Genomic DNA, 27697 nt, shown 5'->3' with positions numbered 1-27697 from the left:
CCAGGTCTGGGGATGTGAGGCCCGGCAAGGACACCTGGCTCTAGGCATGGCTTGGCCATTCATGGGCTGTGTGACCTCAGACAAGTCCGCCTCCCTCCTGGGCTCCATTTCCCCAAACAGGAGGGGGATGACAGGGGAAGAGGAGATAGAACTCAAGTCCATTTGCATGTGAGTGTGCATGGGGCGCTGGCCAGGGACCTTGCAGCAATTCTGGGGGATGGGTCTGACCCCCTTTTACAGGTGCAGACAAGGCTGAAAAGGGCTCGAAACTTGCCCAGAGCCAAGAGTCAGAAGCCCACCGGTCAGCCCAGGCCTTCCTATGCCAACCAGTACGCCTGGCCTTGCCAGGTACTGAGGGTGCAAGGAGTAATAGGCAGGGAGCAGGAACACACTTAGTAACACACAGCTCTCCTGGGCCCCAGGACCTGCATCTCCTCTCGGGCTCAGGCAGAGGGACCCGGCATGCTTATGGTGACAACTCAGTGCTGTCACCAGCTGCCTGCAATGACTAGGACTTTGTCTGTCTCTTGTTCAGCTTTGCTTTTGGCTAACTCACAGCTCCATACAGGAGCAGTTACTCCCAGGCATGGGCCCAGAGATGTGTGGCCACACCTTGGGGTACATAGCAAGTACAGATCCTGCCTCCTCCGGCCCTCACCTGGTAAAGGGGAAATGCCATGCCCCCTTAACTGATGGGGAAGCTGAGGCGTGGAGACGTGGCCTACTCAGGGCCACAGGCTTGCCTTCCTGCTTCACGCAAGGCTCAGTGGCACTAGGCTTGTCCCTGGGTCAGAGACTGCCCAGACCTGGGCAAGGCCCCATCTGCTGGCCTCACACTGCCTGATTTGTGAGCCAAGACAGTGAGTACAGTGGAACTGGACAGCTGGATCACTCCCCCTAAATGCACCCCCATGCTCGGCTCACTGCTGCCCCCACGAGGGCATGTAGGCACCCTGCTCTGATGCTACTGGCACAGCACCTGAGGCTGCCAGGTGGCAGGGGTCTCTCTCCCGTTTCCTTCTGGTGCCCCTTGGCTCCCTAGAGCCCTTCATTGGGCCGCAGGCGCAATGTGTGGAGTGCCCTTGCTGGGATGCTGCACCAGAGAGTTGCCCCTCTCCATTCCTCAAGACGAAGGGGTACACTCTTCCTTGCAGGGTGAGGGTTGCTACCTCCCTAAGACTGGAATAGACTGGACTTCAGGATGCCTTGGGAGTTACCTAGTCCAGCTTCCCATAAGCACGAGGACACCCTAATGCCTCCTCAGTGGGGCTGCCTGGCCCCATCTCTGCTCCTTCATTTTGTCTTCCGTAACATGTAAATAACAATGCTCCCCTCATAGATGAAATGGAGAGGTGACCTGTGTAAAGCTCTGGCATGGTTGCATACCTCCAGGGATGGGACTTACTTCTGCTCCAGGCAGACCCATCTACTGTGAGGTGACAATCTGCTTTGGGGGAGAAGGGAGAAAGTCACGGAAGGGTTAACCCAGGAGCTTATCAAGATGGGATTCTCCAGCAGTATCACCACCTGCAGGCACCTACAGGAGGTCTTATGCCGATGGGGAATTAAGAGGTTCCCCATCCTGGAGCCTCCCAGTGCCCTGGCTTTAGGAAGTCATAGTCTTTCTTCCTCCTGGATTTTACAAGCTCTTCCATCCATCTACTTCACACATCTCCTACTGGAAGTCCTTTCAGATTATCCAGGTCAAAACCAATCCTGCCTTCTGTGGGTTCACCTAGCTCTGGACCTCTTGTATTATTTAATTATCAACAACATGCGTGGCTTTTCCTCAGCCTTGAAGGCACTGAAGGATGGAGAATGGGACAGTGGGTGTGGCACTGGGGAAATAAGTTCTCAGCTGGCTTCCAATTGTGAGCCACCCTCAGCAAGCCTCCTCTCTTCCCTGAGCCTCAGTGTCCCCATCTTCCTAGTGTGAGGGCTGAGTTTGGAGACCTCTAAGGGCCCTAGAGCTGTGCTGTTCACTATGGTTATGCTATTTTAATTAAATTCAAATTGTTGAAAATCGAATAAATTTAAAAATCTAGTTCTTCAGTCACACTAGACAAATAGCCACATGCGGCTAGTAGCTGCTGTAGTGGGCTGTGTAAATATAGATTATTTCCATCATCACAGAAAGTTCCATCGGACAATGCCCTAGGGTGTCCTAGGGTAGCATTCTGCGTCTAGTACACCGGGGGAAGCAGCTTTCAGTCCCTGCTCCCCCCTAACTGGCATGATTCTGGGTCCAAGCCCTGGGTGAGCCACTCTGACGTACACAGAGTAAGTCTACCCTGCTGAGGCAACGGGGCCATGAAAAGGGTACTTAGACCCTGGAAGAGACAACTTTGAAGTGTGAAGGTAGCCAAGGGCCCGGGGAAGGTGAATGCCCTAGGAGTATCTGCAAGGTGCTGGCAGTCTGCGTGGTGAACAAAGGCCATGTGGGCAAGCAGTCAGACAAGCGAGGGGCCAAGCTACACAGGCAAGGTCCAGGGAGGTTAGTGGGCATGCAGGGAGCACTGCAGTCAGAAGGAAGGTTAGGAACACGCCTGCACTTACATGATGATGGTTTTCTTGGGGACTTTAGTCTCCTGCTCAGTGACTACAAAGAAAACAGTCGGAATAACGAGGGTTACAGGTCAGCCGGTGTTTGGGGGCTGAGCTATCTGAGTGGCATGGCAGTGTAGTAACCTGCTCAGCTTAGGGCACTGGATCCAAACCCTGCCTGTGTGCCCCTGGTAGGAATGTCTCAGCTTAGAGTTCCGGGTCCCTCATCTTTGAAATGGAGGTGACAATGCCTGCCTTGAGTGGCTAGGGAATGAGGAGCTGTGATAAGTGTGTCCCACGTGAGGGAAGAATCCCTCTTGAGGGGTTCTTGCAGGAGCTTCAAGGAGAGTAAGGGCTCTGTCTAGGCTGCCCACACAGAAATCCAAGCTTTTCCTTCAGCCCGTGTGCCCAGGGAGCCCTGTGAATTTGTCAGGCCTAAAGTTCCACTTTTCATAGACACCGAGGCCTAGAGTGGGAAAAGGAATGGCCTGTGGCTGATAGCCAAACTGGGACTGGGATGGCTGGTGCCTATTTCACAAAAAAATCTAAAGACCAAAGGGCGTCTCTCCAGGGCAGAATGACTCCAGAGTCCTAGAGGTAGCACATGAGTTCTGTGGCATGAGACCACAGAAGTCCCTTTGGGAGTGACCTGAGGCTGCCTGAGCAGGGTCCTGAGCTCTGAGTGAGCAGGGAAACCTAGGTATTCCCATAGGAGCACCCCACAAATTCAATTGTCTCTTGACTTTCCTAGCTTTCCTCCTCGCTGGAGCCAGCAGGATACGGCCTGTGGTTCCCATTTTGCTGATAGGGGACCCACGTCCCAGGGACAGGGGGGACCCATTGGGGACCTGGCAGCAACTACTCCCCACCATCTCGAAGCCTCTTCCTCTGTAGCTTTCGGACAGGGTGAGGCTTGGCACAGAGATGTCTCTCCCAGCCTTGCCCAGCTGGATAGCAGGCAGCTGACCAGCTACCAGCACCCATACATCTCCACAGTCCCTCTCGCCATCCTGTGGGGAAAATTGAGGGGGAGGCTCAGAAAAGTCAAGTGGCATGGCCTAGGGCACACAGCCTCCTAGTCCCTGGTCAATGGGATTTTCTGCTCTGTTGCAGTGCCACATAGAAAAAGAACTTCCCTTAGGTGACTGTGAGTATTTTAACCTTGTCTCCAGTTAGATGAACGTGAATCAAATGTACTATAGCTGTGTCTGTATGGCACTCGGGAGCCACATTTACTGTGCGTGTTTGTGTGTGTGCATATGCGTGTCCATGCTAATGTGTGTGTCTGCATGCACACGTGTGTGTGCCTGTATGTGCTTGTGCAAGCTGCCTCCTAGAGAGAGGCGAGTCTACTGGAAGAGAGAATGGGATCCAGCCAAAATATCCTGTGTGTTTAGACTTAGTTGGGCCCAGAGAGCACCAACTTGTTGTGGTCTGTAGGCCAAGCAGTGAGAGATCCAGCAGGCTCCTTGCCTCGTCCTCCCTGACAGGGGCCTCATTCTGTTGCTTTTGGGGGTGGTGGCTAGGGCACCTGTGGGCTGCTACATTCCTGGCACCTTTGTTCCTGACCTAACCTGCCACCAGGTGGGCTCTGGGCTCCAGTGAGTACTGGTTGTGGAAGGGGTGCAGCTGTGCAAAGTGCGGCTCCTGGCCCTGCGCAGTGTCACAAGCGAAAGGGCAGCGCCCCACCCCACAGGGCCAGCCAGGGCCCGTTCTGGCTGCAGAACCACCGGGTTAATGATGAAGCGGCAGGATAGGGTTAGGAAGCAGGAGGCAGCGGGCTCCAATTCCAGGGTCTGTGAAGACGGGCCTCTCCTCATGAGGCACGAAGGCCATTTCCGGCACAGGTGGGCCGCCCGTCCTCCACACCTGTGTCCACGGGACCTTGACAGAGACCCATCACGACAATGAAGTAAATAGCTCTGTAGGACGTGCTTGTCACCAGTCGAGAGGGCGTGCTGAGGTGCATGCTGAGCCCTGCTCTGTCCGACGTAAGATGCCACAGGGCAGGATAGAGGTGCCGGCAGATGCCATGGGGCCCTCTGATGGGAACCGGCTTGACCAGTGCCCACTGGGGCTTGAGGAACAAGATCCCTGCCCACGAGGGAAGGAAGACACCCTAGAGGGTGTCAAAGGCCCCAAGGCTGAGCTCCTGGCGCCAGGTGGCCGACTCTGTGAGGGTCCAGACAGACAGCAGCCCCTGCACGTTGGGCCCTGGGAGGGATTGATCCAGTGGCTCAAGGCATCAGAGAAGCCAACTTTCAGGACTTGGGAGGACGCCTATCTCCCAGCCCATCCTACTGTGAGAGCTGCAGCTCCACCAGCTTTTTTGGTGCAGCTTCTGCGTGCGTGCTCCCGAGGATGGGAGGCTCACCATCTGCCCTGGCAGCCCCTTCCAGGTGAGGCAGTTCAGACTGGGAGAAACTCTCCCTGGGGCTGCTGCCTGCCCTGGGCCATCTCCGGGCTGGGCCCAGCTGGGACCCTGGAGCCAAGCGTGAGTGGAGGAGTGAGGCATCTTGCCACCTTTCACCTCCTGCCCAGGAGCACGCTGCTCCCTAATGAGGCCCATTCTGCAGCCCAGACCCCTCGCAGCCTGGCCCAGGCCAGGTCAGGGAGGCCAAGCCACGGCATTCTCTCTTTTCCTCAGCCAGCCCCACCCAGTGTGGAAGGATCAGGCCCCTGACACCTGTCCCCTCTCCCAGGAGCCAAGTTGGGACCCAGCAGCCTGCTTCCGTGGAGCCGTCCCCCTTACCATCCCTGCCACCCATCCTATGATACCCTCCGACCACTGCCTGGCAGGCTGCTCAGGACCCAGGTCTGGCCTTTATATGCACTTGTTATTACCCCGGGGATGGCGAGCAGGGCTTAGGGCCCCCCTCCACCCCCTTGGACTGCCCCTCCAGCCTTCCCCAGGCTCTGGGTTCACAGCCCACCCTCCTCCGGCCCACAGACATGCGGCTCCAGTCAGGAACCGGCAACCGGTGCTTTTGCCCCTCAACCTCTGAATCGCCTCCTCCGTCCCGCTTCCCCTCATCCAGGAAGTGTGCTCTGATTAGAGGCGCTGATGGTTTCACCCCACCTGGCGCTGCCCAGGCATATGGCGGGTCCAGCCCAGGCCGAGACCAGCAGAGGAAGCGCTCACCTTCCACGGCAGCGAGCTGCTCCACATGGTGCTGTTCTCGGGCCTGCAGCGCCGGGCTCTGCATGAACAGCTCCGCTCCGCCCCGTTTGGAGCCCAGCCGGTTCACCAACTGCAGGGCAGACAGCAGAGGCTCACTTAGAGCCCGTGGCTCCCCAGGGGGCCTGGGCAATCTCTGTGAGGCCGTGCAGGCCAGCTGTGGCATGGGGGGCCCATTACGCTGTTCCTAGAGCTGCAGAGCCTGACCACAGGGAAAAGGGTACCAGGCGAGCGAGCCACTGTGTCCCCAGCACTGACCAGGAGCTTCCTGTGATGGTGGGGACACTATCTGCTCTGTCCAGTGTAGTGGCATGTGGATTCTAAGTACTTGAAATAGAAGTGAATCTTCACTTAGAGTTAACTTTAACTGATTTAAATTTAAATCACTGTGTGTGGACAGTAGTGACCGAAATGGACAGCACAGGTCCAGAGCTGACATGGGTCCATTTTTTCCCTGAGAGTTGCCGTGGGGAACAGGCCCCACACTTCCCCCATGAAGGCTGCCGGCAGCAGCAGTAGCTAGCAGCCAGGAAGAACCACAGCCAGCACACACCTTCCCCAGACCATTGCCAGTGCCCACGGGCCACGAGGACTGAGGGGGCTCCACCCAGGGCCCGCCTCCTCAGTCCCTGTCTTCTCAACATGGACAGTGGGTGACAGTGGTCTGGTGTCTCCTCATCATGGACAATGGGTGACAGTGGTCTGGTGTCCCCTCATCATGGGCAGTGGGTGACAGTGGCCTGGTGTCCCCTCGTCATGGATGGTGGGTGACAGTGGCCTGGTGTCCCCTCTCTCATTGTGGTCAGGAATGGTGGTAACCAGGCAGGATCCCCAAGACAGGTGCCCTCAGCCCCCTCCCCCTGGGTCCACCCTCCTCACCTCACACTCATAGAGGCCCAGGTCTTCCTTGCCAGCTGCCCGGATCTCCAGCACCAGCAGGCCGCTGCGGGGCTCACTCAGGGTCTGGTATTTGTCCCCAGGGGTCAGCAGGGCCCCATCCTTGTACCACCTAAAGCCAACCCCGGGGGTGGTCAGGTGGGGCCTCCCCAGGTCCCCCATGCTCAGGCGCCTCCCGTCACCCACCCACAGACCCAGATGTCCTCACAGAGGACACCCCTCACATCCCTCTTGGCTGCCACCCGCCCAACACCCTGTGTCCTCCTCACTGCGGCTAGAGCTGTGTTCAGGACATGCTGTAGCCCCATCACGCCCACTTCTCATCGGAAAGCCTGAGGTTCTGTGTCCAGCCTACCCCAACCCAGCGAACAGGCTACCCACCCTCATTTTTCAGGCAGGCAGGATGGCCCCAGGGCAGGCCCACCTGCCCACCTCCACCCTGGCCCCAAGCTGCCTGGCCCACCTGATCTGAGGGTGTGGGACACCTTCGATGGTGCAGGTGATCTGGGCATCTTCTCCTTCCACAAAGGGCACTGTCCGGACCTTGTTCACAAATCGAGGTGGGACTGCAGGGTCCAGGGAATGTGGGGAGAGGGGAGAGAGAGAGATGGAGAGATGGAGAAAGAGACAGAGACACAGAGAGAAAGAGATAGACAGGTAGAGAGAGACACAGAAACAGAGAGATGCAGACAGAGGAACAGAGATACAGGGAGACAAAAAGACAGACAGAGACAGATAGAAAGAGAGAGACACAGAAATGGAAACAGAAATACAGAGAAAGAAACAAAGAAGAGATGGAGGCAGAGAGATGGACAGATAGAGACATAGAGACACAGAGATACAGATACAGAGATACAGAGACAGAGAGAGACACCATGATGGAGCAGGACCCCACCCCCACCAGCGAGTCCCCCGACCTCAGTAAGATGTTCACACCCACCCCCTGCCAGCTCCATCCACAGGCCCCTGCCCCCCCATGAGGGCTGATACCCTTCCAATGCCCAGAGGGTGGGGCCTGGGCACTTACACTCTGGCCTTCCCCCCAGGGCTCACCTTGCACCAAGATCTTGCCCAAGGTGCTGGCATTGCCAGCAGCACTGGCTGCAAAGCACATGTACTGGCCAGAGTCGACACCAGTCAGGTTGTCCAGGATGAGGGCACACGAGCCATCAGGGTCTTCAATGAAGATGTGATGAGGGTCCACCTCCACTGGCTTCCCGTCTGGAAAGGAGAGGAGGGCCGTCACAGAGGGAACCCCATCAGGGACAAGAGGCTGGGCCTGCCTGGGGGTCACGGTCACAGGGTTTGATGGAGGAGGCTGCCCCTGTAACACAAGAGCCAGTGTGGGTTCCCTGCCAGGTGTCTAGCCGGCCAAGCTGACCTGGAGCCCTGGATGGAGACGTGGCACACCACCCCCCGTCTACTTCCCCAGACCTCATTGGGCACAGTGTAGCCTCTTAAAGGCAGGCTCTTAGCTGGAGGTAGGGGCCGGGCTGGGGGGCCCAAACCCAAGGAGGGGACATCTCCTTCTGATAACCAGACCCTCAATCACCTCGCCAATGATTCTGAAACTGTCCAGGGGCCTCCAAGGTACTGACCCCACCTAGTAGATGTACTCGGACACCACCCATTTCTTTAATCACCCTCATCCAAATGCCCATCTAACATGTCCAGCTGTAACACATTTCTTATCTGGGAGAGGGATGGTGAGATGTGCTTCTTTCACTACAAAGAATTCTTTCCTCCATAAATATGTAAAATTTCATAGATGAACACTTTCCCATAGCTCTGTACTTTCTGAACAAGGTTGTTTAGGTTATAACAGTTCATAAGCAGCATCTTGACTTCTGATTCACAGGGAACCTTAAGAAACAGTTTAAAAATATATCCCCCCAAAAGCCTTCAGCTGCCACCTCTTTTCTCTGTGTCCCTGTATGATAATTCCAGGAAAGAGCTGTTCTAACTCTCTGTCTCCAGGTGCTTCCCTTTCCATCCTTTCTCAAACCCACACCTCTTGGCTTTCACCTCGCACACAAAACAGCCCTTGACAAGGCTACCAGTGACACTGTCAATCTGTGGCCAAATCTCAGTCTTCATTGCTATCAGAAGACGATTCTCCATGGACTTCTGGCATTCCTGCACAGTCAGATTCTCTGGGCAAAGACCTACCGCCAGCACTGACATCCCAGGAGCCATCTGGGGCAGCAGAGACAAGCCCTCACCTTCCTTCCCTATGAGACATTTGTTTGTTTTCCAGGGCCATAAGTCACTTCTCGCTCTGGAGGGAAGGATGGGAAGATGTGCCAGTAGCCCCAGAAAAGCTCAGCATCTCCTAAAACTTGGGGGTTCTCTCTTGTGGTACAACCCACTGCATGAAGCTGACATCTGGTCCCTGGATGTGGAGATCAAGGCATGGGCAGCCCATGCTGCTTTTGCTGTGAGAAACAGCCTTTGTCTCCGACCTGGGCTCTTGTGTGTTTTGTTTGTATCTGGCTGGCAGGCTGGCTTGCTGGCTTGCAAGCCAAGAAACATCTCAGACCCTTCACAGTTTCTGATCTGCAATTTTGGCAGCAAGGGGGGGATACCTGTCAGAGACACAGCATCCCCAAAGAGAAAGAAAGTGGCCCGTGGACCAGTTAACAGAACATGAGGGAGGTCCATGGGAATCAGTGGTGGACATACTGACCACACTTCATGGTTAGCTGGGCAGGAAACAGCTATTTGCTGTGAATGGAGAGAAACTGCACAGGTGGCTGAAATCTGAGCACTGAGAAGTGGGTTCAAAGACAGACACTTGGGTAGTGCCTTGGTTGATGTACTCTATCCTTGCAGCGGGGACTTTGCTGGTTCAGCCTCAGGTCAGCCCCACTTCCCAACAAATATTAGAACCCATGCTGAGTCCCAGGAAGGTTCCATTCCCTTCTTACCCCAGTCACAGAAACACACACCTACACTGGGTCCACCAATCCTGATGGGCAGAATGCAGGCAGGAGCAGGCCTAGAACTCAGGGATGAGAGGCATGGGCACCAAACACGTGCAGCATTCTTTTAGAGTTAACAGTAAAGGACCTCAGTGTTTGCTGTGAACCCTGGCTCGGGACAACCCCCTGATATAGACAAACCTCTATGGGGAAACTTCAATAGCTGGCACATGGGCTTGTGGCACCTGGATGTTGTCTAGAATGCTGGTGACACACTGGAGAAGGTGATCCGAAGAGATGTAAGTGCTTCCTGACAGGTGGCCCTGCCTCCTTGGAAAACTCACTCAGCCCTTATGGGAAGACCCAGAAAGAGGATGGGAGATGTTACCATGGCTCTGGGCCAGTGGAAACCCCTGCTAAGTGGACCCCATCCAAAAGGTCACCACCATGCAAGTTAAACCCCTGCCAGGCAAGAGGCACAGAGCCCCTAAGAACAATGTGATGTGGTTTTTAAGTCAAGCGGTCCCTGAAGCTAAAACAGATGGGATCGGTAGTGACAATCTTGCTGCCTGGTTTAGGGCTTTGAGTGAGCCCAAAACACTGGATATTACTGAGTTATGGAAGTGTGTCTTGTTCCATCCCTGGCCCCTTCCTCATCCTCCACCTTCACCTCTGTTTAAGAGAAAAATAATCAGAAGTGGGTCTTCGTCTCCCTGTGCCCAGAGGGACCAGAGGCCCTACATGCCCATCTGATATGCCAGGCACCTCAGGCAGGGTTCTAAGTTCTCCAACTTAGATTTTGATGGCTCTGCTGGACACAGGCATCTGATTCCACTCATGGGATGTGAGCAAGGTTCCCAGAGAGCAGGAAAAGTAATGTCACCTTGGGGTCAAGTCAGGGTGCTGTGACTGTGGCTTCTACCTCTGGACCCTGATGTTTGCTGTTCGGAATTCCCTGCTCCACACAAGGTTGGGGACAACCTACACTTGGATAGGTGGCTATAGAGCATGTAACCAGGTCCAGCCCAGCAAACTGTCACTTCCCAAGATTGCCAACAGAACCCCAGGAGGAGAAAGGAAGTTCCAGGCCTCCTGGGTGATGTGAAAGGAGCCAAGCTAACGAGAGAGGCCGAGTCCAAAATCAACAGCCAGAGAGAGAGTGGTGGCTGGCGGGAGACTGTCACCAGCCCAGTCCAGTCACTGGTCCTGTGGCTCCAGCTGGCTTGGACAGGGTGGCTGTAATAGGGTCTGCTGTGCAGGCTAACAGCTCCCGGTGGGAGTCCTGGGCATTGCAGTCACCTGCTTTTCCTTCCTGCTGGCATGCAAGGACCAAGACCAGAGGTCCCTGCATTCGCACGGGCATGATCTCTAATACACATCGCTGGTGCTCTCTGCTCCCTGCTGGCTGCCCCCCCGGCGGGGGGGTGCGTGGATCAGGACTTGGCCCTCCCTCCGACACTCAAGCTTCCGCCAAATGAATGACATTTTGCTGGCTGGTGAGTCTGATTTCTCCTGCCAGAGGCTACTTTTCCTGGCAGAGGTTATGTGCTCACTGACCTTGAGATGTTGTGAACGCCCTGGCTATGTGGTTTGACACTAAACAGGCTATAGACAGGTGGGTTGAAGACACCCTTCCTTGGGTCCATGAACCATGGAGGCAAAGTGAGGCCACTGATAGGGCTCCCACCAGGGTTCCTGCGTGGAGCCGTTGCATTGCACGTGGCACTGGGTTCCAGTGCATGCCAGACAGGGGACTGCCAAGAGAGAGGCTCTGAGATGAGGGGGGTGCACATCACTTGGGGTGGACCCCCCATCTGCCAGATGGGTGCCTCTCAGGGCCATCTGTGGTGTTTCCAACTGTGATGCTGCTTTAGGTCGGTGAACGGCCAGCTCTGGCCACACCACATGGCTGTGTACGCTGCCTGGACCACCTGCAGTTTGAGAACCTGTGACGTCTCTCACAGAAGCTGCCCAGCATGAATTGACCGTCTGACTGTCCCTTGCTTCCTCTACTCACTGGACACAGCTGTCCTCAGAGGGATCAAAGCCTGCAGGCTGCTCACAGGGTAATGGTCAAGATGAAAGGGACAGTGGATTGTCTGGATACAGTTGGGAACCTGGGATCCCACTGACTGTTCCTGGGCATGGTGCATCCATCATTCCCCTCAGACGCAGCCCGGCGGGCACACTTTCCTGGGGGCAGCCCAGCTGAAAGGTGGCAGCTGAGAGGCTCATTCTTACTTCTAAATAACTTTTATGGAATGGCTTTGTCTCTCTGGACCCATCGTCACAGGTGCAAGTTTTGGGTGTGAGAAGGGATGGCAGGGAAATGGAGCTGCACTACATATGAGTTCTGTGAGGCAGCTGGGAAGGGAGCGCCACAGACCCCAGGACCCCACAGACTCCAGGACGATCCCCAGGCTGCTGCGGGGGACCAGCTGCTGCTCCACTGACTCTGGCCTGAAGCTCTGACAGTGGGACTGGGATGGCCCCTCTTTCATGTCCCAGCAAAATGTCCCTGCATGTCTTCTCCAGCCCCATTCTTAGCCATTCGTGGGTGAACAAATGCCCCAGCTGGTTGTGAACAAGCAGGACAGGAGGACTGACTTCCCTGGGACAGCCCCTCCAAAACCAGGACGGGACTCGGCTACTGGGACTGAACTAGGGATTCAGGATTTACCTGCCAGCCCGGAGGAGACCTACCTGCCAGCCAGGTGAGGCCTCATAAGAGTATCTTGGTTTACCTGGGAACCTGGACCACGCCAGATGGTCTATGTCACACTGTGATTTAGGGTGGGGGCTTTAGGCCATACTGCATCAGCTTGACCTCAGAGGGGCCAGAGATTGAGGTCAGCCATGCAGGTAGTCAGCCTACGTGAATGCCCCAACAGAAACCCTGGACCACAAGGCTCAACAAGTGAGTGTCCCTGGTTGGCCACACTCCGTGTGATGGCACACATCTGTACTGACAGAACAGGCATGTCCACACAACTCCACTGGGGGGACATCTGGACCATACCTGGATCCCCAGCTGGACCCCGCCCCATGTGCCTCTTCCCTTTTACTGCAGTAAACCAGAACCCTGAGTGGAACGGCTCTGCTGAGTTCTGTGAGTCCTAGTGAATCACTGAACCTGAAGGTGGTTATGGGACCCCCAACCTTGCAGTTGGTGTCCAGTGAGAATGGTCCTGGGCTCCTGAACTCGGTGTTCCTGGGGACCCCCAAACTTTGCAGCTCCCATCACACACAGAGTCAAGTCTGAGACCCACACGGCAGCCCTCGAGGCCCAGCATTCCCCAGCCTCACTCCCCACTGCACCTGCCTCAGTGCCTCCCCCTCCCCTATCCTCCTGGAGCCTCACGGCCTATCTGGAGTTCCTCCAACATGTCTGCATGATGGCTACTCTCTGCCTTATTTCTCTGGCTGGTCACCAATATTACACATTTGTCTATGTGCTTGTCACCTGTCTCCTCCCCTAGAAGGTCAGCCTCCTTGGACAAGGTTGACCTGCCTGTTCACTGCACCTTCCCTGCACCTGGAAGGGTACCTGGGCACTCAGCACAAACATATCAAATGAGAGAGCCAATGAGTGAGATTCGGTGGTGGGCAGAGTCACCGCGTCAGAAACACGAGGCACACCTAAGCAGCCTCCGCCTCTGTCCGACCTCACCCGCCTGTGCACAGTGGCCAGCCTGTCTTTGATTCCGGAGCAGGATACGGGAACAGGAGGCCTGTCTCTTGTGTCCAGCCCCTCAGCCAGACCCCACCCTGGATCCCTGGTCCCCTGCCCAGCCTGAGTCCCTCTGGGCAGCTCTTGCTTGTTGCAAGATCAGTATCCACTGGCCCCCAAAGGCCTACCTTTGTACCAGCTCACAATGGGCTTGGGTGTGCCCGTCACACGGCAGGCTAGTTTGACTGTCTCGCCCAGCTCAGCTGTGCAGTCGGCCAGCTCCTCTTCGAAATCCGGGGGGCCTGGGGATGCATACACAGGGTCTGGAGCACTTACCCATCCCCTCAGGTGCACACCTGGCAGGGCCAGAGCCCCATGACCAGGGATGTGGTTGCAAAAGACACCACCCCTCGTGAGCCTGTATCCATAGTACCACACTAGGGCCTGGATGGGCATTAGGGCGAGCGACACAGGTTGGCTGTATACTGGGGAGTGGTAGGGACTGGGGAAAAAGAGGGCATGTTGAAATGGGATCCTCTCTCCTGTTCTAAGTGAGGAAGCAAAACCAAGACTTCTGGGCCCTTCCCATCCCTAACATAGTCTGGGCACCTGCTTTGTGCTGGAAAGCCCCGAGTGAACCTCGAGGCTCCCCTCAATTCTGGGCAGGGCCAGCCCTACACTCTGACTAAGGGCTCCCGAGAGGTTGGGCTAACCAAGGGTAGAGAGAGCCCCTTGGCCCAGAATAGAGCCCCTTCCCTTGTGCCTGCCCAGGTAGCGGCAGGGCACCAGGGCTCAGGACCCGCCCACCTGGGTGCCCGCAAGCCAGCCAGGCTGAAAGGTTCAGCCTCCCATCCAGCCTCGCCTCATGAGCCCAGGCACTCACGCCACACGGGCAGGGCCAGGCGCTGCTGGATGCCACAGATCTCCTTCACCCAGGAGTTCTTGGTGATGACCGTCCGCGCCTGCAGCAGGTACTTGCGTACTGAGTCCTCCCGCTCATGCCAGACCTCGAAGGCACGGTCATCGCCCTCCACCTTGTCGTTCAGGTCGATGCTGCTCAGCTGTGGGGGGAGGACACAGGCTGAGTGCCTGGATGCAGGCTGGGCCATGGTCACCCAGGACAGGGCCGCAGGACCGGCCCCCAGCCTCCACGTGCCCGCACATCCCGCATGGCCTCCCTCCGCCCACCCAGGCTCCGCTGGCACCCTGCAAACCTTCATCATGTTCCGGAAGACGTAGCTGAAGGTGTCAGTGCGTGAGTCCCGCCTGGGCTTGCAGACCACCAGGTGGTGGCGGAACAGGAAGACGTGCCGGTGGTGGCCCTTCCACGGCATCCGCGCACCCGGTGTCCCCTCCCACACGATGAAGTGGCCCTGGGAGAGTGGTGAGCCTGTGGTCAGCCAGGCCCAGCCTGGAGTCCAGCCCTCCACTGCAGCCCCAGCCCCAGACCTGGCGGATGGGCTCGCCTAGAGCCTCCAGGGTGCCCGGGTAGTTCTCGATGAGCGACACGTGCAGCTGGTTGTCGGCGCGCTGCGGCAGGGCCGACACCACTGCGTAGGCCTGCTCCAGCAGTGCACACTGCTGTCCGTTCCGTGCCTTGTTGCGGATCAGCTCCTGGGGGAGACTGCAGGTCAGGGCGAGACCTGGGGTGGCAGGGCACGGGGGTGGCCCCGCAGCCCCTGGCTGGCCCTGCCTACCTTGAGGAGGGCCTGATACTGCTGGATCCGCTCCACCGGCTGCTCCAGGAAGTGCTGCAGGGACGGTGGGGGTGGCTGCGAAGGATCTGCGGCTGACAGCACCTCCTCAGTGTATTTCTGTGGATACCGCAGGGCTGGGTTCAGGGCGGGGGGGCACAGCCTCCAGATGGCTTATGTCCCCAGAGCCCCAGAGCTGGTGGATCGGGGTCCCACACACAGACCCTCCTCCCCAGGTGGGCCCCACCACTGCCCCAGGTGATGGCTGGTGTCATTGTCTAACAGGTGAGCAGAGCTTGGGGTTGGCGGGGCGGGGACCCTGCCTGCTTTTCTAAGCTAGGGGCCAGGGGGCCTGGGCAGGCTGAAGTGGGGCCTGAGCAGGGTCAGGGAAGATGATCTATGAGCTGAAGCCAGCATCAAGCCTGGCGAGTGGAGGCAGGGCTGACGGGCAGAGGGGCACCTTGTAGAACTCCTGCACGGCCGTGCTGACCATCACCGACTCAGCCTGCACTCGGCCCACCAGGAACTCCAGATACTTCTCAAAGGCTGCCTGGTTCTTGATGAAGCACATGGCCACGTCGTCATCCGTGTCGCAGCTACGCAGCTCCTGTGAGAAGCTGCCATGGAGGGGAACAGTGGTCAGGTGAGGGCTGACATCAGGACCCTCACCCACGTCCCACAACCCAGCCCCAAAGCCTCAGGTTTGGGAAGAAACAGGCTCCTGCCCAGGGCCGGGTTCCTGTGGATGACAGTGAGTGTTCTGGGTTGTGAGGGACATGCATATATGGTATTTCAGGGCGTGCACTTATGTGCAGGTGTGCAAGCACGTAAGGGAGTACGTGTCTGTGGGTGTACATGTATTCATGTGTGTGCCATGTACATGCATGCCCACATGTGAAAGGCTGTGTGTGTGTGTGCAGGTATGCACATGTACATGTGTGCACACATTTCTGGGGTATGTCTGTGTACTTGGGTTGCAGTGGGTAGGTGTGTCACAGGCACTTCCGGGGATAAGCCAGGTGCACGTGCCTGTGTTCCTGGGGACACGTGTGGACAGGAGTGTGGTGCACCAGTGGGTGAACCAAGTCATCAAAGGCCCTGTCTCTTTTCGACTCCTGCCCACTCTCCTGAGGTACAGCCCTGTCGGTACACGCATGTGCGAGTGTGAGCAGCGACGTGTGTATGCACATGTGTGGTGTGTGTCCACGTGTCTGTAGGCATGTGTCTTGTGCATGTATGACTTGTATGTGCACACATGTATCTACACATGTGAACAGTGTGTCCAAGTGTGTGTCTAAGCATGTGCGTGTATACATGCATGTACACACAGACCGGGGAATAGCCTTGAGGCCCACCCTGCATGCCCACCTGCTGTGGAAGTGGCTGATGTCCTGCACATTTCGGAAGATGACTGCCTTCTGGCTGGCCACGGCCGTGGGCACATGGGGGCAGTGGTCCAGGTACTGCATGTGGTGGTTCTGCAGGAACTGCAGCTTGCCCACAAAGGCCTGCTCCGAGCTCAGCAGCTCCTGGATGATGGAGCTGGGTGGGGAGACAGCCATGAGAGGAAGACCCAGGAGCTCAGCTGCTGAACCGGGTACTTCCAAGTCACATGCATCCTGCTGCCCACTTTCAGAATGGGCCTGGCAAGCTGGTGGAGGGAGGGCACCCTCACACACCAGGCAGCCCCACCACACGAAGTTTCCAGGCAAGGTCCCGCCGGCTAGAGGCCAGCCCCAAGGGACTTGGGTGTAATTAGCAACTTGGAGGCCCCCCACAGGAACCCAACTTCCCACAGCTCCTGCCCGGTGGCCCCTCACCTCAGCCTTGTCTTGTACTCATCCTCCGATACAGCCTCCCCGGGGAACTCAGGGGCCTCAGCTGGCCCCCACTCAGGTGACAGCTGGTGAGAGACAGAAGAGGGTCATAGACAGCCTGAGCACTAGCCTGTCCTTCCAGGGTGAGGCTCCCACCTTCATGGGGAAGGGGGTACAACCCCAGGACCACCCTTCCAGCCATCCAGGTACCTTGAGCCGCCTGTCCAGGTAGGCAGGAGACACCCAGCCTTGCCGAGAGAGGCTGGACTTGGTGGGTTTGGTACGCACAAGCCAGCGCAGCGGGTGCGCTGAGTCCAGCACCTCCACATACTGGCCCTCTCGCAGCAAGATGGCATCCTGATCAGCCCCCAGGGGCAGGTAGTCAGCCGTGACCACATAGATGTCAAAGATCTGGGGGGGAAGTCACTGAGTCAGACCCGGAGAGGGGCCAGTGAGCCTCCCAAGGCCCCAGGCTACAAGGCCTCTGGAATTAAGTGCAGAAGAAGCAGCCATCCTGAGATTCCATGAAGCTCTAGAACAGGCCCAACCCATCTCTACTGCTGGAAATCCTACCGGGAGTGCCAGGTGGCCCACCCCAAAGGGACAAGGAGGAACCTCTGGGGTGCTGGGGGTGTCCTGGGCCGCAGTGGTGATGTTGACCACTCACGTAGGTGTGTGCCCCACACCTCCTCTGCCCCAGCTCCCCCAGCCCCCACACCAACCCCACCTTCACCCTGCCCCCGACACTCTCATACCTCCTTGCCCACCCTGCCCCACCCCTCGCCTGCCCATGCACCTCTCCCCGGCAGTCTCCATCCTCGGACTCTGAGGATGACTCCTGGACACTGGAAGAGGGGCGTGACCGGCCATGCCGGGGGGACGCGGACGGCGTCTTGCCCTCCTCATCGCTGTCACCTCCAGGTACCTGCAGCGTGGCTGGGGGACACAGGGCACATGATGCCTTCGAAGGGCCTGCCCCCCATGCCGCCCTCCCATGGGTCTACAGGGCGTTCAGGTGAGGAGGGGCCCCAGTCCTGGGCACTCAGTCACGGCCGCCCCTGGACCTCGCTCCATCACCAGCTACCCTTACCCTGTGTGATCTTGGCTGACACCATCTCTGTGATCTGTGAAGTGAGCTTCTTCAGGAACTCCTCCGTGCCCACCTCGGCCAACGACAGGTGGCCATAGGCCTCTGCTGCCGGGAGCTCTCCTGGGGGCCAGACCCTAGCTCAGCCAGCCGTGTGCTCCACATATGTGCCCGAACACCCACCTCCAGGCCCAGCCTGGGCTTGGGGGTCAGAGTAGCCAAGGGATGCACAGACTTGGGCCAGAGCTGCCAGAAGCAGGGAAGGCTGACCACGACTAGGGGTCTCTTTGGCTCAAGGGCAACTGAGCCAAGGTGTGACTTAGGGGACCACAGACTCAGGGATGACAGTGGGGGCAGCAGGTGGCTGTGGGGAGAGCAGGCGGTCAGGGGACGGCAGGTAGCCAGCATGGCTGCAAGGTGGTGGGCAAGGGTAGCTGAGGGCAAAGCTGGGTGAACGGTTCGGCTGGGGTCGGAGCTCGGAGCTGTGGGGTCCCCAGTGGGGTTCGTGCCACCTCCATTCCTGTTGGCCACTTGGCCGCTGGTCTGGGAAGGGGCTCAGAAGGGACGGAGATCACAAGGACCTCAGCCAGGCAGTATAATATGAGGGCAGGTCCTGGACACTGAAGGCAGGGGGCAGGACCCCAAACTGTGGCCCAAGGGCTGGGGGGCCAGACCCCTGGCAGCTGTGGTTTGATGGCTTCAGGTTGACCTTGATGGAAATGGAATCCTTTGCACGTGTGAGGGGCTGGGAGCAGTTGCTGGGGTTACAGGGGAATGAGGGCGGCTTGGGATGGGGGCAGCACAGGGAAGGGAGGGCTGGGTAAATTAACAAAGCAGGTCAGTGGAGAAGTGATTCCAAAGGTGGGCAATGAGTACATGGGGTGCACGGCTCCCTCCTCTCGACTTCTGTGAAGACTCAGTATTCTCCATAAAACAATTTTTTAAAATATGCTAGGTGGCCAGGAAGCGGCTGGACATGTCAGGGGGCAGGCACACTTAGAGGCTGGGAGTAGGGGGACCCAGCTTGGGGGCAGGGGGACAATCCCAGACAAAGTGGGGGCCCTGCCGGCAGCATATCCAGCAGCCGCCTCCCCGAACTGCCCTCATGCCAGCCCTGACTCAGCAGCTGCCTGCCCCTACGCATCCATACAGCCCCCTGGACATGAGCTCTAAGCTAAGGGCTGGCCCAGCCCAGGGGCCCCCGTGAGCTTCCACATCCTCGAGGGTCAGAAATGGCCCGGAGACCAACCAAAGCTCAGAATTAGGCCCATAAGAGGGCAGGGAGGCCCAGCCCAGAGCTAGGCAAGCAGGTGTTCCTAGGGCCACATGGTCCTGGGGCTTGTCAGCTGGGCAGCCTCCTCCACACCCCCTGTCCCCCACCCCACACAGATGTGTGCCCACCCAGCCCGTACCTTTCCTCTGCCCAGCGAGGTCAGTGAAACCTGAAGGTTCCAACATCTGTTCAGAAACAACTTGGGTCCTAAAGGGGGAGGAGGTATCCTGAAGGGCCTGACAGAAAAGAGGGTCTGGGGGCAGTGGGCCTTGATGCCACAGTCGGGGCCCTGGGGAAGTCCTCTCTTTACAATGGGGACCCAAGCCACATGGCCCAAGAGGGCCAGAGCTGGGCTGGGATCTGTGATGGGGGTCCCTCCACAGCAGCAGCACTGCCCCCCGCCAGGGCCAGGACCCCACTCTCCCAGGACCTCACTCCTGGCCCCTCTGGCTCTTGAGCAGCCCCTCACTCACCCCTGCAGGAAGGTGGAGATGAGGACCTCCTTCACCCCGGCCTGATCCTCCGCTGCCCCAGCCTCCTTAGGTACTGTCAGGAGAGCAGGGTGAGCGACCAGGATGACACCTCATACCCTCGAGCTCTGATTCTGATCAGGACCCCTGCCAGGGATGCCTGGGCCACTCCCCCCAGGGTCATCTGGAGCCCCGAGGAGTCCTGTCATCTGGAGCCCTGAGGAAGACTGTGCCCAGTGTCCCAACTTGGCCCACGGTCATCCCACCACTGGTAGGGACGGGAATGGGCTCTGCACTTGACTCACCCACCCTGGGAAGAGCTGAGAGGGACCCAGGAAGAAACCACTCAGGATGGCAGGGGGCTTCTAGGAGGGTCTCAGCTAGCTGAGCGGAGCCCACAGGGTAGGGGGTAGGAGCTGGCCCATGAGCTCTGAGGCTGCACGCTACCCACACTGCCCCGCTCCCACTCCTGGCTGGGTCACCCATGCCCACTCACAGCCAGAGACGTGCAAGCTTGCGGAACAGAGGGCCTGGCCAGCAGTGTTTGTGGCGATGCAGGTGTAGGTGCCCTGGTGCTGTTGGTCCACATCCAGAAGGACCAGGCTGTGCTGCTGGGCAGAGCTGGCCACTGTGTAGCCTGGCGTGTGGCGGCCGATCCACAGCACACCCTGCTCAGCCTCCTCCCGCAGCCAATGCACAGCTGGGGGCGGGTCTCCTGCAGGCAGGAGTATATGGTGGACAGTCTCCCCACACCAGGAGGGTGGCTCTGGGAGGCAGGGGTCACCTCTGAGCCTCCCTAGGAGGGTCCTGAGTGGGGGCAGGGAGGGGACCTCCCTGGGGGCTCTCCTGAGTGGGACAGGGAGGCAGGACATCTCACCTTCAACTTTCACTGAGAAGGTGATGCTGGAGCCCTTCTTGACCTTCTTGGAGGTGAACTTCTCCAGGAATCGGGGTGGTACCAGATGTTGGTGTACATCTGGAGAGACATGGGGCGGTTGGGTGGTAAACAATGCAGAGCCCCAATTCCACGTGGTCGTCCCCCTCACGCACCCTCACTGAACCTGTCCCCAGGGCCCACCCCACCCTCCCTCCCTCTGCCCTCTGGAGTCGGCTCACCGAATGCTGGCTTCTCTTCTGGTTCATTGGGGCCTGAAGAAAGCACAGAAGTCAGATCTACAGCACCAAGGTGCCCCCTCCCCTGAGTGGGCCTGCCTAGCAGGGTGTGAGTCCCGAAGGTGGCCCCGCCCACTCCTACACACAGCTCCTTTCCTAAACCTGGCCATGTAGACATGGAATTCACACTCAGTCCCCACGGACCAGATGGAATGTTACCCATGCCCGCCCAGGAGTCTGGGGCGTTGCTCTGAAACTAACTCGGGGATGCTTGTGCTCAAAACGCCACACTGAAGCAATGCCGCAGGCAGTGTTGGGTCCCTAGACCAGGGCAGATTTGGGCAAGACTTGGAATCACCTTGAAGTGCTCAGAACTTTGGAAAATAAGGAAGTTCAGACCTCTACTCCCCAAATTACTACCCGCCTCTTCCTCTGCAGTCTACAGAGGGCCCCATGCTTGCCTGGGCCTACTCCAGCAGCTAGCTACCCTGTTTGCTGGTCAGTTTTCATGGGCCCCACACCCTCTAAGGGCCCATGTCCTCTGGGAGCCAGCTTCTGGCCACCTGTGACTTCTGCACACTGGGCCAGTGACCCCTGGGCACTAGCTCCCAGGCTTGCCACAGCATGGTTTATAGGTGGACATCAAACTGGGTGTGGACACCAAGCTCTGCTGCATCCGTAAGCACCCACCTCGGACCAGCAGCCGAGCAGACGAATAAGCAGCACCCACGGTGTTGCTGATGTAGGCCGAGTACTGGCCAGCATCCTCGCTGGTGACCGAGACAATCTCCAGGGTGTGCAGTGTCTTCCTGTCCTCCATGCAGATGTGTGCAGATGCAGTCAGGGGCTGCCCATCTTTGAACCAGTACAGTCGAGGAGTGGGGTAGCCTGGGGCCGCAGGGGGAGTGGTTAGCACAGGGCCACAGCCCAGTGGGCACCATGCCCTCCAGAGGCCCGCAGAGACCCCTGGGTGATCTAACGCTAACCCTAACCCTCCCTCTGGTGGGAGGCAGCTCCTTTCCCTTCATCCCCCTCCCCCTTACCTTTCACCTTGAGCTGGAACTTGGCCAGACGCGTGCCAGGGGCCACCTGGAGGTCTTTCAGGTCCTCCACGACCTGCGGCAGCTGTCCCTCCTCTGAGGTAGACTCCATGCCTTCCTGCTCCCAGCTGGCAGGGAGAACCAAGAAGGGGCGGATGTGAGATGGACCAGTGAGGGGTCCAGGACAGGAGGGGACCAGGGTCAAGCGTGGAGGGCTTCTGAGGTCTCCTCTTTCCTGGACAGAGACTGCCGTGGCCTAGTTGAAGCCTCCAGGATTTGGATACTGTCAGTCCAAGCCAGCATTGCCACCCCCCGCAAAGGGCCCAGGACCACCCCTGCATGGCCCTCTACCTGGACAGGTAGCCTTGGGCGCTGAAATAGGATGAGGTTTCCGTGGCATCCACAGCAGTGTCGTAGTCGGTGCTGGTCACTGAGGATGAAGGGTGGAGCTGAGGCGAGGCCTGCACCCCATCTGCCCGGGGAACGGGCCCCACCCCAGAGGCTACCTGATTCTCACTGCGCAGCCATTCCTGGGAGCCACTCACACTTCTGAGTCAGAAGGGATGGGGGACACAGCTACCCTGTGGCCCCTCCTTGTCCCCAGGCTGTTACCAGCCCATGTTTCCAGGCCTATAACTAACTACAAGACCCAACAAATTATAAATACTGGGCTTCATAAATAGCAGACAGTGGCAACAACAGCATCTTCCAGTTCCAGCCAACTAAGGAACAAGGATAATACAGGCCTCAAAACCAACAGCTGGGACTTCAACTTCTAGCCACAATAGAGAAGAGGGGCTGGATTTACCTTCTGCTAAGGTCTGAATGTTGTGTCCCCCCAAAATTCATATGCTGAAGTCCTAACCCCCAACTTGACGGTGTTTGAAGATGGGATCTTTTTGAGGTGATCAGGCTTAGATGAGGTCATGAGGGTGGAGCCTAATGAATGGGATTAGTGCCCTTATAAGAAGAGACCCCTTGCCCCTTCCCCCGTGTGAGAACACAGTGAGAGGATGGCCATCTGCACTTCAGAAGAGGGCTCTCACCAGCACCCAACCATGCTGGCACCCTGATTTCAGACTTCCAGTCTCCACAACTTTAAGCAATAAATTTCTGTTATTTAAGCTGCACAGTCTATGGTACTTTGTTATAACAGCCTGAACTAAGACACTGGCCCCCTGAAACAACCAAAGGGAAACAAACACAATACACAAAACAATGGTTGTGATGTTGTGATTTATAATAAGAAATATATGTTTGGTCTTCCTCCTGTTCCTGACTCAGAGCTCCTAAACCCTTGGAATTTCCTAAGTGAGGAGAGGCACAGAGGTGGGGTTTTTTATGTTAATGAAGTGATTTTCCAAAAGCCCCTAAGGATGGGGGCTGGTTGCCAGGGTAAGCAACCATGTGACTAGAAGGTTGGGACTCCCTGACGTCCAGGGAGGGGAGAGGGGCTGGAGATTGAGTTCAATCCTAGGAATAAACCTACCTAAGGAGGCAAAAGACCTGTACACCAAAAACTATAAGATGCTGATAAAGAAATCAAAGACGACACAAACAGATGGAGAGATATACCATGTTCTTGGACTGGAAGAATCAATATTGTCAAAATAACTATACTACCCAAAGCAATCTACAGATTCAATGCAATCCTTATCAAATTATCAATGGCACTTTTCACAGTAGAACAAAAATTTTACAACTTGTATGGAAACACAAAAGACCTTGAATAGCAAAAGCAAACTTGAGAAAAGAAAAAAAAAACGGAGCTGGAGGAATCGGGCTCCCTGACTTCAGACTATACTACAGGGCTATGGTAGGCAAGACAGTATGGTACTAGCGCAAACACAGAAATATAAATCAATGGTACAGGAGAGAAAGCCCAGAGATAAACCCATGCACCTATGGTCAACTAATCTATGACAAAGGAGGCCAGAATATACAACGGAGCAAAGACAGCCTCTTCAATAAATGGTGCTGGGAAAACTGGGCAGCTACACGTAAAAGAGTGAAATTAGAACACTCCCGAACACCATACAAAAAAATAAACTCAAAATGGATTAAAGACCTAAATGTAGGGCCAGACACTATAAAACTCTTAGAGGAAAACATAGGCAGAACACTCTTTGACATAAATCACAGCAAGATCTTTTTTGACCCATCTCCTAGAGTAACAAAAATAAAAACAAAAATAAACAAATGGGACCTAATGAAACTTAAAAGCTTTTGCACAGCAAAGGAAACCATAAACAAGATGAAAACACAACACTCAGAAAGGGAGAAAATATTTGCAAATGAAGCAACTGACAAAGGATTAATCCCCAAAATATACAAACAGCTCATGCAGCTCAATATCAAAAAAACAAACAACTCAATCAAAAAATGGGCAGAAGGCCCAAATAGACATTTCACCGAAGAAGACATACAGATGGCCAAGAGGCACGTGAAAAGATGCTCAACATCACTAATCATTAGAGAAATGCAAATCAAAACTACAATGAGGTATCACCTCACACCAGTCAGAATGGCCATTACCAAAAAGTCTACAAACAATAAATGCTGGAAAGGGTGTGGTGAAAAAGGAACCCTCCTGCACTGTTGGTGGGAATGCAAATTGATACAACCACTATGGAGAACAGTAGGGTGGTTCCTTAAAAAACTAAAAATAGAATTACCATATGACCCAGCAATCCCACTATTGGGCATATAACCTGAGAAAACCATAATTCAAAAAGAGTCATGTACCACAGTGTTCACTGCAGCACTATTTACAGTAGCCACGACATGGAAACAACCTAAATGTCCATCAACAGATGAATGGATAAAGAAGATGTGGCACATATATACAATGGAATATTATTCAGCCATAAAAAATGAAATTGAATTATTTGTAGTGAGGTGGATGTACCTAGAGTCTGTCTTACAGAGTGAAGTAAGTCAGAGAGAGAAAAACAAATACCGTATGCTAATACATATATGGAATCTAAAAAAGAAAATAATGGTACTGATGAACCTAGTGGCAGGACAGGAATAAAGATGAAGACATAGAGAATGGACTTGAGGACACGGAGCGGGGAGAGGGAAGCTGGGGTGAAGTGAGAGTAGCATCGACATATATACACTACCGAATGTAAAACAGTTAGCTAGTGGGAAGCAGCAGCATAGCACAGGGAGATCAGCTTGGTGCTTTTCAATGACCTAGAGGGGTGGGATAGGGAGGGTAGGAGGGAGACTCACGAAGGAGGGGGGTTATGGGGATATATGTATGCATATGGCTGATTCACTTTGTTGTAAACATAAACTAACACAGTATTGTGAAGCAACTGTACTCCAATAAATATCTATTACAAAAAAAAAGGAGGGCCTCCCTGGTGGCGCAGTGGTTGAGAGTCCGCCTGCCGATGCAGGGGATACGGGTTCGTGCCCCGGTCTGGGAGGATCCCATATGCCGCGGAGCGGCTGGGCCTGTGAGCCATGGCTGCTGAGCCTGCGCATCCGGAGCCTGTGCTCCGCAACGGGAGAGGCCACAACAGTGAGAGGCCCGCGTACCACAAAAAAAAAAAAAAAAAGGAAAGAAAAAGAAAATCATATACCTCATAAGGATCTATCGATAGTACCCAGAATATACAAAAAGCTCTTACAACTCAAAATTTAAAAAACAAAGAATCTAATTTTAAAATGGACAAAGGATTTCTCCAAAAAAAGATACACAAATGGCCAATAAACACATGAAAAGATGCTCAATATCATTAGTCAGTAGGGAAACGCAAATCAAAACCACAATGAGATACCACTCCACATCCATTAGGACGGCTATAATTGAAAAAATGAACAAAAACAAGTGCTGGCAAAGATGTAGGGAAATTGGAACCTTTGTACACTGCTGGCAGAAATGTAAAATGGTGCAGCCGCTGTGTAAAAGTTTGTCAGTTCTTCTAAAAGTTAAACATAGAGTTTACCACCTGATCCAGCAATTCCACTCCTAGGTATAGATCCAAGAGAAATGAAAATGTATGTCCACACAAAAACTTGCACATGAATGTTCATAGCAGTATTATTCATAGTAGCCATAAACCAATGGATAAACATCATCCAATGAATGGATAAATCGTCCATATACAGTGAAATATTTTTCAGCCATAAAAAGGAATGGAGCACTGATATTTATTACATGGATAGACCTTGGAAACAAGCTCAGTAGGGCTTCCCTGGTGGCGCAGTGGTTGAGAGTCCGCCTGCCGATGTAGGGGACACGGGCTCATGCCCTGGTCCGGGAGGATCCCACATGCCACGGAGTGGCTGGGCCCGTGAGCCATGGCCGCTGAGCCTGTGTGTCCGGAGCCTGTGCTCCACAACGGGAGAGGCCACAACAGTGAGAGGCCCGCGTACCGCAAAAAAAAAAAAAAAAAAAAAAAGCTCAGTAATAGAAACCAGACATAAAAAGCCACATATTGTATAATTCCATTTACATGGAAAATTCAGAATAGGCAAGCCCACACAGACAGAAAACAGATTAGTGGTTGCCAGGGGCTGGGGGAAGGGGAATGGGGAATGACAGTCAATAGGTATGGGGTTTCTTTCTGGGATGATGAAAATGTTCTGGAATTAGATGGTAGCATAACCTTGTGAATATATTAAAAACCACTGAATTATACATTTTTAAATGGTGAATTTTATGGTGTGCAAAATATCTAAAAACTTTTAAATCCCAATAGAAAAGATAAGTTATGTACAGAGAAACAAAGGTAAGAACGACATCATATTTCTCATTGGAAAGAATGCAAGCTAATAGATGGTGGAGCAACATCTTTAAAGTATGGAAAGTAAAAACTGTCCTAGCAAAAATATCCTAAAGAAAAGCAAAATAAAGACATTTTTCAGATATACCCACACTACAAAAATTGCTAAAAGATGTCCTTCAGGCAAAAAGAAACTGTTACGAGATAGAAATCTAGACCTACATAGCAAAATAAAGAGCTTGGAAATGGAACTACTTAGGTAAATGTAGAAAATCCCATCTTATTTAAGATAATAGACTTGTTGTTATACTTAATAGTTTTATTTTCCTTTTTGTTGAGAAAATTATAGATTCTCATGCTGTTCTAAGAGATAATACAGAGATCCCATTTACTCTTCACCCAGTTTCCAGCGATGTTAACTTGTCTCATAGCTATAAAAGGTGACATTGCTATGATCCCTCGATCTTGTTCAGATTTCACAAGTTTCACATGAACTCCATTGAGTATATGTGTGTTTGTTTAACTTTATGCAATAAAATGAAATTTCTTCATAATTGTTGACCATGTTAATAATTTGTTCCTTTTCTTTGCCAAGTGGTATTCCATAGAATAGCCATACCACAGTTTAACAGTTGGGTCATTACCAGTTTTTGGCTATTGGGAATAAAGCTGCTATGAGTATTTGGGCACAGGTTTTATTATGAATTTGAGTTTTTATTTCTCTGGGATAAATACCAAAAAAGACAATTGTTATATCATACAGTAGCTACATAGTTTGGTGAGCAACTGCAAACTGTTTTTCAGAGTGGCCACACCACTTTACACTCTCACCAGCAATGCATGAGAGATCCCATCAGGGAAATGGAAATAAAGACAGGCACATCTTCCATGTGCTTATTTGCCTTCTGTATGTCCTCTCCCTTGAAATGTATGGAAAGGTCTTTTGCTCCTCTTTTAAGTGGATTTTAACAAAAATTTTATTGTTTAATTTTGAGCTTTCCTTTACATATTCTTTAGTCCTTTATAAGATACATGATTTGCAGGTATTTTCTCCCGGCCCATAGCTTTTCATCCTCAACACCTGGTCTTTCTCAGAGCAAAAGGTTTTAACTCTGAGGAGGTCCAGTTTACCAATTTTTCCTTTTATGGGTCAAGTCTAAGCAGTCTTTTCCTAGCCCTAGGTACTGAGGATCTCCTCCTATTTTTTTCTAAAAGTTTTATAGCTTCATATTTTACATTTAAGTATTTAATCCA

At 54.5% G+C, this 27697-nt stretch overlaps 1 protein-coding gene across 1 annotated transcript in view; it reads right to left on the bottom strand.

The window, feature by feature from the left end:
• The window catches only part of OBSCN (obscurin, cytoskeletal calmodulin and titin-interacting RhoGEF), a gene marked incomplete at both ends in the record, with an annotated part of 135091 nt that overhangs the window by 1729 nt on the left and 105665 nt on the right, over positions 1-27697 (bottom strand). The window contains 24 exon segments of the mRNA XM_079703091.1: positions 2557-2599; positions 5687-5795; positions 6602-6731; positions 7083-7185; positions 7673-7840; positions 13399-13512; positions 14094-14271; positions 14425-14583; positions 14660-14824; positions 14908-15024; positions 15365-15521; positions 16273-16446; positions 16725-16807; positions 16932-17132; positions 17518-17657; positions 17812-17931; positions 19221-19288; positions 19555-19627; positions 20048-20266; positions 20429-20527; positions 20668-20700; positions 21355-21552; positions 21708-21832; positions 22056-22134. Coding sequence (XP_079559217.1) covers positions 2557-2599; positions 5687-5795; positions 6602-6731; positions 7083-7185; positions 7673-7840; positions 13399-13512; positions 14094-14271; positions 14425-14583; positions 14660-14824; positions 14908-15024; positions 15365-15521; positions 16273-16446; positions 16725-16807; positions 16932-17132; positions 17518-17657; positions 17812-17931; positions 19221-19288; positions 19555-19627; positions 20048-20266; positions 20429-20527; positions 20668-20700; positions 21355-21552; positions 21708-21832; positions 22056-22134 — 3055 coding nt within the window.

The sequence above is a fragment of the Hyperoodon ampullatus genome (genome assembly GCF_949752795.1).
Source record: "Hyperoodon ampullatus genome assembly, chromosome: 4".
NCBI lineage: Eukaryota > Metazoa > Chordata > Mammalia > Artiodactyla > Ziphiidae > Hyperoodon > Hyperoodon ampullatus.
Note: the sequence above shows the minus strand (reverse complement) of the source record. Positions and strands in the feature narration are given on the sequence as shown.